The sequence below is a fragment of the Phaenicophaeus curvirostris genome, chromosome 26, assembly GCF_032191515.1.
Source record: "Phaenicophaeus curvirostris isolate KB17595 chromosome 26, BPBGC_Pcur_1.0, whole genome shotgun sequence".
Classification (NCBI taxonomy): Eukaryota; Metazoa; Chordata; class Aves; order Cuculiformes; family Cuculidae; genus Phaenicophaeus; species Phaenicophaeus curvirostris.
In genome coordinates this window covers 4104824-4119667 of record NC_091417.1, presented here as the reverse complement: position 1 = coordinate 4119667, position 14844 = coordinate 4104824, and the positions used below count along the sequence as shown (strand labels likewise).

The window sequence follows — 14844 nt, the reverse complement described above, 5'->3', positions numbered from 1 at the left end:
CAACCCTGCTGCTGGCTCTGCAGATCATAGAATCATAGAATCACCAGGCTGGAAAAGACCCAGTGGATTATCGAGTCCAACCGTTCCCATCAATCACTAACCCATGTCCCTCAGCACCTCGTCCACCCATCCCTTAAACCCCTCCAGGGAAGGTGACTCAACCCCCTCCCTGGGCAGCCTCTGCCACTGCCCAGTGACCCTTGCTGCGAAAAGTTTTTTCCTAATGTTCAGCCTGAACCTCCCCTGGTGGAGCTTGAGGCCATTCCCTCTTGTTCTGTCCCCTGTCCCTTGGGAGAAGAGCCCAGCTCCCTCCTCTCCACAACCTCCTTTCAGGGAGTTGCACAGAGCAATGAGGTCTCCCCTCAGCCTCCTCTTCTCCAGGCTAAACACCCCCAGCTCTCTCAGACGCTCCTCATAAGGCCTGTTTCTCCAGCCCGCTCACCAGATGAGCCCCAGTGAACACAGCTGGGATGCTGCTCAGCACCTCGATAGCGATACCTGTGTGATCCCAGAGCTGTTAGTGGCCAGGACCACGCATTTCACCCCCAGTCCTTTCCCACGCCCACTGCTGATCTCCAGCCCTGCCCATCTCAGCTGTCAATTTTCTCTCAAACCCTCAACTCATCAGGTGGGAGCCAAGTTCTCAGAAAAAACTCTGGTCCCGTGTGATGCCGAAGGGGCAGAGACGCACACAGCATCACTCCCTCCCCAAACCTCAAAGAAAAGGTGGAAACATCTGGAGCAAAGATCATGGATGTTCGTGCAGTGGAGTTAACCTCAGTAGCGCCCCAGCACATGGGGGTCTCGTGCCCATCGTGGGTGACAAACACTGAACAGGACTAGGAACAGTAGGAAATAACAATAATGTATTTTCTAGCCAGGTTCTGGCCTCTGAAAAGCACACAGGGAGGGGTTACCCGCTGTCAAACCCGCAACGGGAAAATACCCCCCTCTCCCAAAACGCCCTCGCTCCTAGGGATTCACGGGGGCTGCGGGAGACTCGGGGCAGGGACCCCGGGCTCCCCCCAGTCGCCCCACATCCCCCTGCCCTCCCTCTCCCACCCCGTTCAAGGAGACATCTTCAACAGCTCCAAATTGCCTGTAATTACCCGCGAAGGATGAGAAGCCCCTCAGCAGGGGCCCAGGCCCACAATTACTGTAATTGCGCCTCCGTTTCGGGGCTGCACGGCTGAAAGCAGCAGCGGGTCCTGCGCAGATGGTGGGGGGAGTAGCCCCTGCCCCTGCGCTGTGTTCCCAGGGGTGTTCGGAGACAGGAGCCCCCGAGGAGCGGGATTGAAGTTCTCCCCCAAAACCAGAGCCAGCCCCAAAGAGGGAGCAGCATGGAGGGAGGAGCAGTGTTGACAAGCGTAAAGCCTCTTCTAAAGGCTTACATACAGTGTAAGGGAGGTATTTATAAATAAAAACAGGCATGGGGTCCCCCCAGTCCATGAAGGGAGCGACCTGGGGCTGTGCCCGGGATCCTGTCCTGTCCTGCTGGGATGGACGCACCGGGCATTGTGCCGGAGCTGCCTTGCTTGGGACCGCGATGGAATAGGTGATGCCCAGGTTCCTGCTGACCGCAGTCGCCTTCCTCCTGCTCTTCCTCCTTCTCCATTCGCTGGGGTCCCATAGGGCTACGCTGGGCTCCCCGGTCCCTCGGAGGTGGCACCGAGCATTCCCCCTCTCGCAGAGCCGTGGCAGCATCACATCATGGGGGCACGGGGCACGGCGTCCTGCAGGTGTGGCTGGTACCAGGCTCCGAAGCTGTTGATGTAGCTGCTGGGGGCCAGCGGGGGCCCTTTGCCCGGCACAGGGATGTCCCAGAGTGGGGGGATGTTGGGGGAGCAGGGGGAGAGAGAGGCGCTGGGGTGGAGGTGCTCCCCTTCGGGCATGCTTGAGCCCTGCTTCATGATCTTCTTGTACTTGGACCGCTTGTTCTGGAACCAGATTTTAACCTGTTGGAGAGCGAGGGATGAGTAGGGACGAGGGGGTCTGTGGCCAATGCCCACCCTAAGCCCCTGGCATCAATAATTACAGACCCTGCTGGGCTCCCTCTTTTCCCAGCTCCACCAGCCCTTCCCCAGGGGCTCAGCTGATTTCTCAGGGGGCTTTGAGAGAGGTGGGCTCTGCCCCCAACCCTTTACAAGCCACCAGAGACTCCACTCAGGGTGGCTGGAGGAGACTGTGGGAAGAGGAATGGGAAGCTCAGACAAAGGTTTGATAAATGGAGCCCAAGCCAGGAGTCCCCAGCCATGCGTGTCCCCATGTCCCCCCCACCCGGCTGCGCCCCCCAGCCCAACCGGTGCCGGGGCTGGGTCGGGCGCGGTGCAGCGGGGCCCGCTGAGCTGGGGTGGTGGCCCCACTCATACCTCCCCACGGTTCCCCCCGCGCTGTCGGCAGGTTCCCACTTGCCTCCTCTTCCCCGGCTTTATGAGCTCGCTTCGCCCCTGGCTCCGGGCTGCACCGCTGCCGCCTGCCTGTCTCTCCCCATCGCCTTCAAAAACCCACTCGCCCAGCGCCGGGCACGGCTGGGCCAGCAGCCAGGCTCCAGGGCTGGGAAAGTCCCGGTGCCGCTGGGAGGTGCAAGCAGGGGCGCCCCAAACCCTGAGCCCCGGGGCCCACCGGCGCCAGCTCTCCCGCCGCAGCACGGTTCGGCTCGGCACGCTTCCAGTTGCACCCCGTCATCGCCATGCAACCCCGATCCGGAGTCGCTCCCAGAGCAGCCACAGGCACGAGCTCCCCGCATGGCGCATCCTTGAATCTGGGGTTCAATTCTGGGCCCCTCATCACAAGAAGGATGTTGAGGCTCTGGAGCGAGTCCAGAGAAGAGCAACGAAGCTGGGGAAGGGGCTGGAGAACAAGAGGAGCGTCTGAGAGAGCTGGGGGTGTTTAGCCTGGAGAAGAGGAGGCTGAGGGGAGACCTCATTGCTCTCTCCAACTCCCTGAAAGGAGGTTGTGGAGAGGAGGGAGCTGGGCTCTTCTCCCAAGGGACAGGGGACAGGACGAGAGGGAATGGCCTCAAGCTCCACCAGGGGAGGTTCAGGCTGGACATTAGGAAAGAATTTTTCATGGAAAGGGTCATTGGTCACTGGAACAGGCACCTTCCCTGGAGGGGTTGAAGGGATGGGTGGATGAGGTGCTGAGGGACATGGGTTAGTGATTGATGGGAATGGTTGGACTCGATGATCTGGTGGGTCTTTTCCAACTTGGTGATTCTATGATTCTATGATCCACGGCCTCGCAGGGGACATACCTGGGTCTGGGTGAGCCCCAGCTGGGCCGCCAGCTCGGCGCGCTCCGGCAGCGCCAGGTACTGGGTCTGCTGGAAGCGCTGGTTGAGCGCCTGCAGCTGGAGGCTGGAGTAGATGGTGCGGGGCTTGCGCAGCTTCTTCCCTTTCCCGTTGACGCGCAGCTCCCCGTTGGCCATGGCGAGGGGCTTCTCGGGTTCTTGGCGTGGGAGAGGAGCAGGGAGTTAAACCGACATGCTGGGAGGTTACAAAAACCCAACAACAACCCCCAAACCATCCCACCCCGGCCCTTGGGCTGCAGCGGGTTTGGCTTTTCAGAGGTTGCTTCGGGAGGGGAATAAGTAGAGGGGTGCTGTTTCTGCTTTTCTGGCTTGTTTGAGCCTCAGGTGAAGCAGAGGGGAAACAGGAGGAGGAAGAGAGGGATGGGATTACTCATTCAATATCCCTATCCGAGTCCCAAAGTGGAGAGGTCATGGGTCCCTCTGCTGTGCACCCAGCTGGGGGGTGGTCAGAGGGTGCAGGATGAGGGCAGTCGGGGGTCTCGGGGTGCAGGATGAGGGCGGTCGGGGGTCTCGTGGTGCAGGATGAGGGCAGTCGGTGGTCTTGGGGTGCAGGTTGCGGGCAGTCGGAGGTCTCAGGGTGCAGAATGCAGGCAGTTATGGGTCTTGGGTTGCAGGATAAGGCCCATCGGGGTCTCAGGGTGCAGGATGCAGCCAGTCAGGGGTCTCAGTGTGTAGGATGAGGGCAGTCGGGGGTCTTGGGGTGCAGGTTGTGGGCAATTGGGAGTCTCAGGGTGCAGAATGAGGGCAGTTAGGGGTCTCGGGGTGCAGGATGAGGGCAGTCGGGGGTCTCAGGGTAAAGAATGAGGGCAGTCGGGGGTCTCAGGGTGCAGGATGCAAGCAGTTATGGGTCCTGGGTTGCAGGATGTGGCCCGTTGAGGTCTCAGGGTGCAGCATGAGGGCAGTCGGGGGTCTCGGGGTGCAGGTTGCGGGCAGTTGGGTGTCTCGGGATGCAGGATGAGGGCAGTCGGGAGTCTCAGGATGCGGCCAGTTGGGGGTCTCAGGGTGCAGGATGAGGGCAGTCGGGGGTCTCGGGGTGCAAGATGCAGCCAGTCAGGGGTCTCAGGGTGCAGGATGAGGGCAGTCGGGGGTCTCGGGGTGCAAGATGCAGCCAGTCAGGGGTCTCAGGGTGCAGGATGAGGGCAGCCGGGGGTCTCGGGGTGCAAGATGCAGCCAGTCAGGGGTCTCAGGGTGCAGGATGAGGGCAGCTGGGGGTCTTGGGGTGCAAGATGCAGCCAGTCAGGGTGCTCAGGGTGCAGGATGAGGGCAGTCGGGGGTCTCGGGGTGCAAGATGCAGCCAGTCAGGGTGCTCAGGGTGCAGGATGAGGGCAGTCGGGGGTCTCGGGGTGCAAGATGCAGCCAGTCAGGGGGCTCAGGGTGCAGGATAAGGGCAGTCGGGGGTCTCGGGGTGCAGGTTGCGGGCAGTTGGGTGTCTCGGGATGCAGGATGAGGGCAGTCAGGAGTCTCAGGATGCAGCCAGTCAGGGGTCTCAGGGTGCAGGATGAGGGCAGTCGGGGGTCTCGGGTTGCAAGATGCAGCCAGTCAGGGGTCTCAGGGTGCAGGATGAGGGCAGTCGGGGGTCTCGGGGTGCAAGATGCAGCCAGTCAGGGGGCTCAGGGTGCAGGATAAGGGCAGTCGGGGGTCTCGGGGTGCAGGATGAGGACAGCTGGGGGTCTTGGGGTGCAAGATGCAGCCAGTCAGGGGGCTCAGGGTGCAGGATGAGGGCAGTCGGGGGTCTCGGGGTGCAGGATGAGGGCAGTCGGGGGTCCAATGCTCCCACCCTGGGGTCTCTTGCAGCCGGGTCCCCCCCCCCGCGCCCCGACGGGGCGGATCAGCCCCAGCGCTCCGGTGTCCCTGGGGGCTCCCGCGGGGCAGGGAACCCCGGGGGGGTCCCAGGGTGGGTTCGCAGCGCCGAGCCCCCCCCGCCTCCCTTACCTGAGTCCTGCATCCCAGCTCCGAGGGGCGGCCCGGCCGGGGGGAGGTGCGGGGGGCCGGGGGGGCTGTAAGGCAAGAAGGGGCGTCCGGGGGGCTGCGGGGGGGCCCCGCCGGGGTAGGGGAACGGCCCGGGGCGGTTGTAGGAGGCGAAGGGTCCCGGGTCGTGCTGGGGGGGCTGGATGCCGTGCAGCGGGTAGTGCGGCGGGGAGGGGGGGGGGGCAAGCGGCACGAAGGCGGCTTTGGGGGGGTGGGGGCTCAGCAGGGTCTCGGCCACGGAGCTCATGGTCATGGCCGGGGGAGGTTTGGGGGGGTGGGGGGGGTCGGGCCGGGGCCGCAGCCCCCGCAGCGCCCGCCGAGCCCCGCGACCCCCCGACGGCTCCGCGCTCGGGGATCCCCGACGGCCCCGCCCCGCCCCGCCCCGTGACGTCACGCACCGGGGCACCCCCGCTACCCACGGGGCTCCCCCGGGCCCCGCCCCCTCTGGGTGCCCCCCATCCCCAAGGGCACCCCTATCCCCGAGGGGAGCCCCCTCTGTGCCCCCTCGTCCCCTAGGGCACCCCCACCCCCGAGTGGAGCCCCCTCTGTGTTGCCCCCCCGTTTCCCAGGGCACCCCAAACCCCCAGGGGAACCCCCTCTGTGTCCTCTCCACTCCTTCAGATCTCCATCCCGCGAGGGGATCCCACTCTGTGTCCCCCCCGTCCCTCAGGGCACGCCCACCCCTGAGGGGAGCCCCCCGTTCCCCCCCCAAATCGCCCAGGGCACCCCCACCCCCGAGGGGAGCCCCCTCTGTGTCCTCCCCCCATCCTCCAGGGCACCCCCAGACCCAAGGGGAGCCCCCTCTCTGTTCCCCTTGTCCCCCAGGACCACCCCTGCCCCGAGAGGAGCCCCCTCTGTGTCCCCCTCCACCCCTTCGGATCTCCATCCCCCGAGAGGAGCCCCCTCTGTGTCTCCCAGGGCACCCCTACCCTCCAGGGGAGCCCCCTCTGTGTCCCACCCCGTCCCCCAGAGCACCCCCAGCCCCAAAGGGAGCCCCCTCTGTGTGTCCCCCTGTCCCCTAGGGCACCCCCATCCCCGAGGGCAGCCCCCTCTGTGTCCCCCCCAACCCTTCGGATCTCCATCCCCCGAGGGGAGCCCCCTCTGTGCTCCTCCCCAGTTCTCCCAGGGCACCCCCACCCCCGAGGGGAGCCCCCTCTGTGTCCCCCCTGTCCCCCAAGTCACACGCGACCCCTCGGGGAAGGGCTAGGGGGGTGTCCCGGGGCCATCCCCGGTCCGGGGGGGGGGCAGGGGACACCCGGGGAGGAGGTGGGGGCCCCCAGCCCCGACGGCGCCCACCCCGCAGACGGGGGGCCCCATCCCAGCGGCTCCGTTCCCCTCGGGGCCCCGTCTCGGCAGCAGGCGCCGACCTGCCCGGCCCCTCCCTGAGCTACCCGGGGGCCCCGACCCCCGCCTGTGGGGTGACCCCCCCCCCCCCCCGCTGGGGCTGGGGACACCGCCACCGCCTGGGGACAGCCCTGGGGACAGCCAGGGGACAGCCAGACGGAGCCCCGACAGCGCTGGGGGGCAGGATCTGCACCCGCTGCAACAGCAGGTCTTGCAGCCCTGGATGGGGTTGGGGACACTGGGATAATGGGCTTGAGACACTGGGGTGATGGGCTTGGGGACACTGGGGTGATGGGTTTGGGGACACTGGGGTGATGGGTTTGGGGACACTGGGGCAACAGGTTCAGGGACACAAGGTTGATGGGTTTGGGGACACTGGGATGATGGGTATGGGGACACTGGGGTGATCGATTTGGGGACACTAGGGCAACGGGTTTGGGGACACTGGGGTGATGGATTTGGGGACACTGGGTTGATGGGTTTGGGGACACCGGGGCGACAGGTTCAGGGACATGAGGTTGATGGGTTTGGGAACACTGGGATGATGGGTATGGGGACACTGGGGTGACAGATTTGGGGACACTAGGGCAATGAGTTTGGGGACACTGGGGTGATGGGTTTGGGGACACTGGGGTGACAGGTTCAGGGACATGAGGTTGAAGGGTTTGGGGACACTGGGGTGATGGGGACACTGGGATGATGGGGACACTGGGATGATGGGGACACTGGGGTGATGGGTTTGGGGACACTGGGGCGACAGGTTCAGGGACATGAGGTTGAAGGGTTTGGGGACACTGGGGTGATGGGGACACTGGGATGATGGGGACACTGGGATGATGGGGACACTGGGGTGATGGGTTTGGGGACACTGGGGCGACAGGTTCAGGGACATGAGATTGATGGGTTTGGGGACACTGGGGTGATGGGGACACTGGGATGATGGGGACACTGGGATGATGGGGACACTGGGATGATGGGTTTGGGAACACTGGGATGATGGGTATGGGGACACTGGAGTGACTGATTTGGGAACACTAGGGCAATGGGTTTGGGGACACTGGAGTGATGGGTTTGGGGACACTGGGGCTACAGGTTCAGGGACATGAGGTTGATGGGTTTGGGGACACTGGGGTGATGGGGACACTGGGATGATGGGGACACTGGGGTGATGGGGATGGGGACACTGGGGTGATGGGTTTGGGGACACTGGGATGATGGGGACACTGGGGTGATGGGGACACTGGGATGATGGGGACACTGGGATGATGGGTATGGGGACACTGGGGTGATGGTTTTGGGGACACTGAGGCGACAGGTTCAGGGACACAAGGTTGATGGGTTTGGGGACACTGGGGTGATGGGTTTGGAGACACTGGGATGATGGATATGAGGACACTGGTGTGATGGTTATGGGGACACTAGGGTGATGGTTTTGGGGACACTGGGGTGATGGGTTTGGGGACATTGGGGTGATCAATTTGGGGACACTAGGGCAACGGGTTTGGGGACACAGGGGTGATGGGTTTGGGGACACTGGGGTGATGATTTCAGGGACACTAGGGTGATGGTTTTGGGGGCACTGGGGTGATGGGTTTGGGGACACCCATGAGGGGAAGGGAGCAGGGTGGCCCATGCCAAGCTGAGCACCAGCCACGAGGTCCCCGCTGCACCTGCTGCAGGGTCTGCCCAGGAGGAGCAGAGGAGGGCTCAGCAGCGGGGGACGCTGGCCGGGAGGGTCCCCATCCCCACCCTCCCTTTAGAGCATCTTCCAAACATGTTCCCATCTGGCCATTGCGCTGGGGCTGAGTCACTCCGGGCAGGGGCCAGGAGCTCCCATATAAATAGACGATGCCCTGGCTACCCCCAGGAACCACGGGCTCCATGTCCTGCCCCAGAGCCACGATGCGACCCCACCTATCACCCATCTCCATCCACAGCTGATGGCTCCTGCCCTCTCTCCCCATCCCAACCCAAACCTTTGGTGGTGACACCGTAAGGATCATTTCCAGCTCAGCCCGACACACAGACTGGCCCCTCGGTGCTGGGCACAGGCTCTGGGGTCCCCATGTCCCTCCATCCCAGAATGGAGAGCGCCAGCATCCCTGGGTCTGTCCTTGGGGACAACACGGGCGAGCCCTAAATTTGGGCACGGAGAGAAGCCGTCCTGCACCAAACTCCGATGTGGAAAATCCCCCAACTCCACCCAGGCAAAAGCGGGGGCGAAGCAGCAAATAAAAAGAGGCACAAGGAGAAATCCAGATGTTCTCCAGCCCTGCCCGGGCCAGCCAAGGCATCCCCAGGGAGCCCAGCTTGGCCAGCACTGGGGCCGAAGCGAGGCCTCGGCGAGTACCGCAGGAAAACTCCACTGCTCTGCTTTTCCCCCTGCTCCTCACTTTCCCTCAGCTCTCACCAGCTCTGGATGCTGGCTTGCACCTCACCCTGGTGAGGGTGGGAGGGAGATGCTGGGTGGGAGGGAGATGCTGGGGCTCAGGTCTGTGTCCCCCCCACCGCAGAGACTGCCCAGGGTGGGATGGATGCTCCCAGGATTGGATCCGGAGGTTCAAATGCTCAGGACACACAGAACCCACTTCCCAGCCCCTTGTGCTCTGCTGCGCATCATCAGAAATACCCATAATTAGATGTGAGCACCCCAAAATATCCACCAGGTAACAGAGGAGTCAGGGTGCCTGTGCCGTGTGCAGGTGAAGGACAGTGCTCCCATGAGTTTGAGGACAATATTGGACTTCTGGCAGGAGGAGGAGGACCCTCAGGGTCACATCCCCTCTGGGGCACGGGCTCGCAGTTCTGGTTCACTGGTGATGCCAAGGAGGGATCCCACCTCTCCACGCTGAGGGCTGGAGAGCGCATGGATCTCCCCAGTTGGGGATCTCGTGAGATGGAGCAGCCCAGGGTGAGCAACAAGGCAGTGGTGGCACCAGGTGAGAGGCAGCTCATCTCCTCCTTCTCTTCCCTGACCCCAATCCAGCCTTGCACAGGTGGAGTTTCGGGTCGGGGGTCTGAAGCTGTGTCACGGGTTAGCTATCCATCTCAGGAAAAAAAATTTCATGGAATGGGTCATTGGGCAGTGGCAGAGGCTGCCCAGGAAGGGGGTTGAGTCACCTTCCCTGGAGGGGTTTAAGGGACAGGTGGACGAGATGCTGAGGGACATGGGTTAGTGTTTGATGGGAATGGTTGGACTCGATGATCCGGTGGGTCTTTTCCAACCTGCTGATTCTATGATTCTATAATTCAGCGTCCCCGAACCCCACGCTGACTGGGATGCCCCATCTCCGAGCACACCTGGGTGAGCGCAGGTACAGCACCTCCTGCTCCACCTTCCCTTGGGAGACGGGTGAGAAACTGGCACCAAACCTTCAGGCTGCAAAAATCTCCCAGCTCGCAGCCAGCGCTCACCCGGGGGCTGGTTCCCAGCGCCCTCGGAATCTTGAAGCCGGGAGCTGGTGCCACCCAGATCCTGGGATGAGCACAGGGCTCAGTCCCAGCCCTCCTGATGGTGCCACGCGGGCTGGAAGGGACGGAACGCGCCGCTTCAGCAGGGTTTGGGGGTTGCCAAAGCAAATACATCGAGTCAACTCGTATTAAATTAAAAAAAATAAATCCAGGAGTCAACTTGACGTCTCAGTCTCGGGGCTGGAAGGTGCCAGGACCCGGGTGCCACGTCGCCACCGTTCGCCCACCCGGTGATGCTCTCGGATGCTGCTTCACCCGCACAACAACAAGTAGATGGAGGCTCTGGGATTTTAGCTGCCAGCACGAGGTGCTGGGGCCGATGAAAGCAGGAAGGATGAAAGGGGTGCAGGGAAGGGCGCAGAGGGGTTGGCAGAGGAGCATGTGCCAGGTAACAAACCTACAAGATCCTCCAAGATAAAGGGAGATCCCAACAGCTGTAATTATGCACTGGAGATAGAGCGGCGCGCGGGGAAAGCCTGAAGCCAAGTACAGGAATTCTGGGTTAATGGCAGCCCAAGGAGAAGTTAATAACAAGCCAAACAAAGTGGGAGCAGACAGCCTGGCGTCTGCCCTCCCACACGCCACCGCTGCCACACTAACGAACAACCGCGCTATCTCCAGCCCAGCAGAAATCCCGGGGAGCGCAGGGAGACGGGGTGCTGGGGTGAACCAGGCTGCTCTGAGCACGAGCTGCGGCACTGGCTTCATCTCCCAGGGCTGTTTTGGGGGGTCAAGACCAGCCAGGGGGAGAAAAGAGGATAAGAGGTTGTTGGGGAGCATCTCCTGGAGGGGCTGGAGCAGGTACGGGTGCAGGGAAAAGGCTGTGCTGCCTGACACTCTCCTTTCCCAGGGCCTGATCCTGCTCCACAGGGGAGCACCAACATGAGTGGGAGCAGGATTTATCTCCTGGATGGTGTCAGACACCCCCAAAGCACCCAGGATCTATTCCCCCAGGCAAGGTGAGTGAGGCCAGGTGGGAGCCACTGATGGGGAGGTGACCTGAAGCACAGAGGTGGCCCTGGGGACACTGGGAGGTGACAGCAACGTGGCCATCACAGGAGTGTCTGGAACCCAGCTTCGACGGGGAGGTTTCAGAGGAACACGAGCAAAAGTTCACATTAATATTTCCTCTCCTTTTAACTTCATAGAGCTCCGACATCTCCAGGAGGCAGTTGGAAGGGGTTTTCTGCATAAAGATGCTCAGAACTGGTTGTCCCAGTGGCTGCAGCCCCAGCTGCGGGTGGCTGTGGGGCTGGTTGCAGAATCCCCAGCCTGGGTGCGGGGAGTTTCTCACTTTCCAGCCCCCAGAGGCCCCGCAGCAGGCGTGGATCACCCTGGGGCCAGCAAAAGCACCGGCCAGTGGTGTAAATCTATGTTTCCCCAACACGTCTGTGGGCTGAGCCAAGATTTGGGCCCTGCTTCATCACCAGTTTGAACTGAGATGAAATCATATCGATGTTAAAATCCTTAACCCAAGCAATCCGCTCCCCCTCCCAGCTTCAGCCCCCTTCCATGCAGCAAATATTTTGGTTTGAAGTATTTTCCAGGACATGGATTTGGTCTGGGTTTGATTTTTCGCAGCTGGAAATCAAAGGAATGAGAGGACCCTGGTGTAAATCAGCAGCGATCCACAAAGGGGCAAACGGTCCCCCTGGATTTACATCACTTCAGCCCTTGGTCCCCGTTGAGGTGAACGAAGAAGCAAAGGAGCAAGGAAATTCCCCCTTCTTGCACCTCGTTTGGAGAGGAGCAAACCCACCACTACCCCATAAATGCGCAGGGGCTAAAAATTTCCACCAGCACCCGGCGCTGGGGGCCAGAATTGAGAGGGTCTCTCCCCACCCCTGCTATTCTGCGGTGAGTTTATTAAGTGCCTGGGATTAATTGTGGGAGCAATTTTCTGCTGTCTAAATTCCCCATGTCACCGTTGCTCCCCTTGTGCCCTGGCGTGTGAAGCCAGTTCGGGGGGATAATTACGCCCCATCTGGAAACCTTTGGGGAAGGTGTGAATGTGCTAGGCAGAAATACAACATATTTAATCAATTATTCCATTCATTAGCGTCGGCCTCAGCGCCTTGCCCTGCTAATTTGACAAGAGCACCAGTTAAAAAGATTTTTAAACCCTCATTGCCTTCCCATCACCTTTAATGCAGCGAAGAGCTGGCTTTGCTAAAGCATCTCTGCGGATGCAAAAATCCTTTGGGGTGCTCCAAAAAGTATTAAACGCCGAGTAGCCTTTCTTTTCTTTCCATTCACCTGAAACTCCATCTCTCAGATTTTGGCTGTGGGTCGGCACCAGGATGAAAATCCACTTGGCTTTTCCAGCTTGATGCTCTTCCCATCCAGTCCTGTCCCTGGTGTGGAGCAAAACTTCCTCTCCTCAAGGATAATTTGAATTTATCGTGTTTAAATGCAGAGCATTTAAATAATAGGAGATACTGGTTTGGATTTCATTTTTAAGATAGCTTGACTTTATTGTGCATTTAAATAAGGAACAATATTGGTTTGGATTGGGTTCTTTAGGAAACTGTTTGAGGTTGTTTTCCCCCTCAGGCTGAGCCTCTCAGTTAAGATCTCACTTGGGTTTTCCACACTGTTTCCAGGCGGTGCTTCCCTGCATAAATGAACTTTTCCTCTTGCAGGATCTTTGCCTGAGATGCTGTTTTTTTCCCCTTTTGTGAGACCCGTTCAGGGTTTGCAGCTCTAACACCAAAACAAGGCAGTCGGGGATGGCTGGAAGCAGCTTTTAAACACCAAGATCATCGGGCACTGATCTCTCCATGGAAAATTTGACCCAATAAACCCTGATTTATTTGGCTTAAAACAATCTTGCGCGGGCACAGGTCTCTAAAGGAGAAACTTTAGAAACTTTGGGATTAGGACTGAAATGGGCACCACCAGTTTCACCACCTGAGTTGCTGCCAGCCCAGAAAATCAGGATGGGGAGAGGGTTTAGCGCGGCACATGCAGGGGGCTGAGGTGCTTGGTGAGGTTTGCAAGCCCTTCTCATTGCTGAGGGCAGAAAATTGCATTGCTGCTCAGGTTGTGGGAATTGAGCGATGGCAAATCTGTGATGCTCATTCGAGTTGGTGAACAGGGCTCCTAGGTGGCAGGGGGAGCCCAACTCGCCCCTGCATCCACTCTCTGCTGAAAACAGACATGCGATTTAATCATCCTGGGATTTCTATTCATCCAAAGATGCTTTCGGTCAAGCTCTTTGTCAGCCCCAGCTCAGGGTGCAGTTTGTGGCTATGGGAGGTGCTTGCAGGTGAGCCAAGTGTGGCTTGTGAGGAGCCCCGTGGCAACAGCCCGTGAGCAGAAAGAGGCTGGGGGAATCACTTCAACATTTCACTGATGGAAGAGAAGCTTCTCAACAAAGGCTTGTAGAGGAAAGCAGATTTTCTTCTGACATTTCCCACTTTTGGTGAAATCCCAAGCCTTCTACCAAACCCCTAAATGCCCACACGGAGCAAGTCCCTCAGTGCTTTAACAAAGAGCAGCGTCCCATAACGTCCTTTTCTTTTTGGTGGTTAAGGCTCTGGGAAAAAAAAAGTACTTCAGGAATTTTTAAGAGGGGAAGGAGCAATAAATCGAAAAAGCTTCAACAGCTCTGGAGAAATGGGTGTTTCTGACCCATCCCAGTGACTTGCTCACACAGGTTTGCTGCTGGAAGGCACCAAGGCTGGTGGCTTCATGTTTCGCTGTGGTGAAGAAGATGCTCAGCTCACCCCTCAGCCCGAGAACAGTGATACAGGAGTGGGAGAAGCTCCCCAGGTTGGACCCACCGTGCTCTCTCTATTCCAGATCCATGTTGGAACATTGATGAGAACGGCTGTGTTGGCCCCTGCAGCCAGCGAGAAGCTTCCGAGGGAGCAGATTCAGGACAAGGAGATCCAGGACACCCCAGAGTCCTGGATTTATACCTAGAAGAGGTGACACCAGGGTCCAGCCCCAGATTTCCTCCTGCACCCAAGATGCTGAGGCTGCACGGCTACTCGCGGTCCCCAGCCAGGACACGTGGGTGTGGAGAGATCATAACAGCGTTATCGTCTATGACCCCGTATTCTTGCTAATTAACAGAGAGAAAATTAGTGGTCAAGGAAATTGTTCCTCTTCCATTGCTCTTCCTGGTTTGCTTGGGTTTGGGGTTGTTATTTTTGGTTCGGGTTTTTTTTTTTTTTGTTTTGTTCTCTGTGTGTTACCATGTAGAAAGAATTACTTCAGCCTCTGGGGACAAATTCCCAGGCTCGACGTAAGTGAAGTTCTCAGTGGGAGTTTTTGCCTGAATAAAGGATTCAGGGTCCTGCCCTAAAGCAGAAAAGGGCAGAAGCCAACCCGGCCCTTCCTTCAGAGCTGGTTGAGCCTGTTGCACGTTCACAGAGCGGAGCGGGGCCAGGCGATGCTTGACCCCACCAAGGGTCTCCCCTCAGCACTGGTGAGACCGCTCCTCGAATCCTGGGGTCAGTTCTGGGCCCCTCACCACAAGAAGGGTGTTGAGGCTCTGGAGCGAGTCCAGAGAAGAGCAACGAAGCTGGGGAAGGGGCTGGAGAGAAAGAGGAGCAGCTGAGAGAGCTGGGGGTGTTTAGCCTGGAGAAGAGGAGGCTGAGGGGAGACCTCATTGCTCTCTGCAACTCCCTGAAAGGAGGTTGTGGAGAGGAGGGAGCTGGGCTCTTCTCCCAAGGGACAGGGGACAGGACGAGAGGGAATGGCCTCAAGCTCCACCAGGGGAGGGTCAGGCTGGACATTAGGAA

The 14844-nt window shown here is 59.8% G+C and overlaps 1 protein-coding gene across 1 annotated transcript; it reads right to left on the bottom strand.

Moving 5' to 3' along the window:
* Window positions 1–1695: 1695 nt before the first annotated feature.
* DLX4 (distal-less homeobox 4) lies at window positions 1696–5531 on the bottom strand. The gene is made up of 3 exons (XM_069877038.1): window positions 5243–5531; window positions 3254–3447; window positions 1696–1955 (listed from the first exon to the last, which is right to left on the bottom strand). Exons 1-3 carry the CDS (start codon window positions 5529–5531, stop codon window positions 1704–1706), a joined length of 735 nt encoding a protein of 244 aa, XP_069733139.1. The 3' UTR covers window positions 1696–1703.
* Window positions 5532–14844: the final 9313 nt, after the last annotated feature.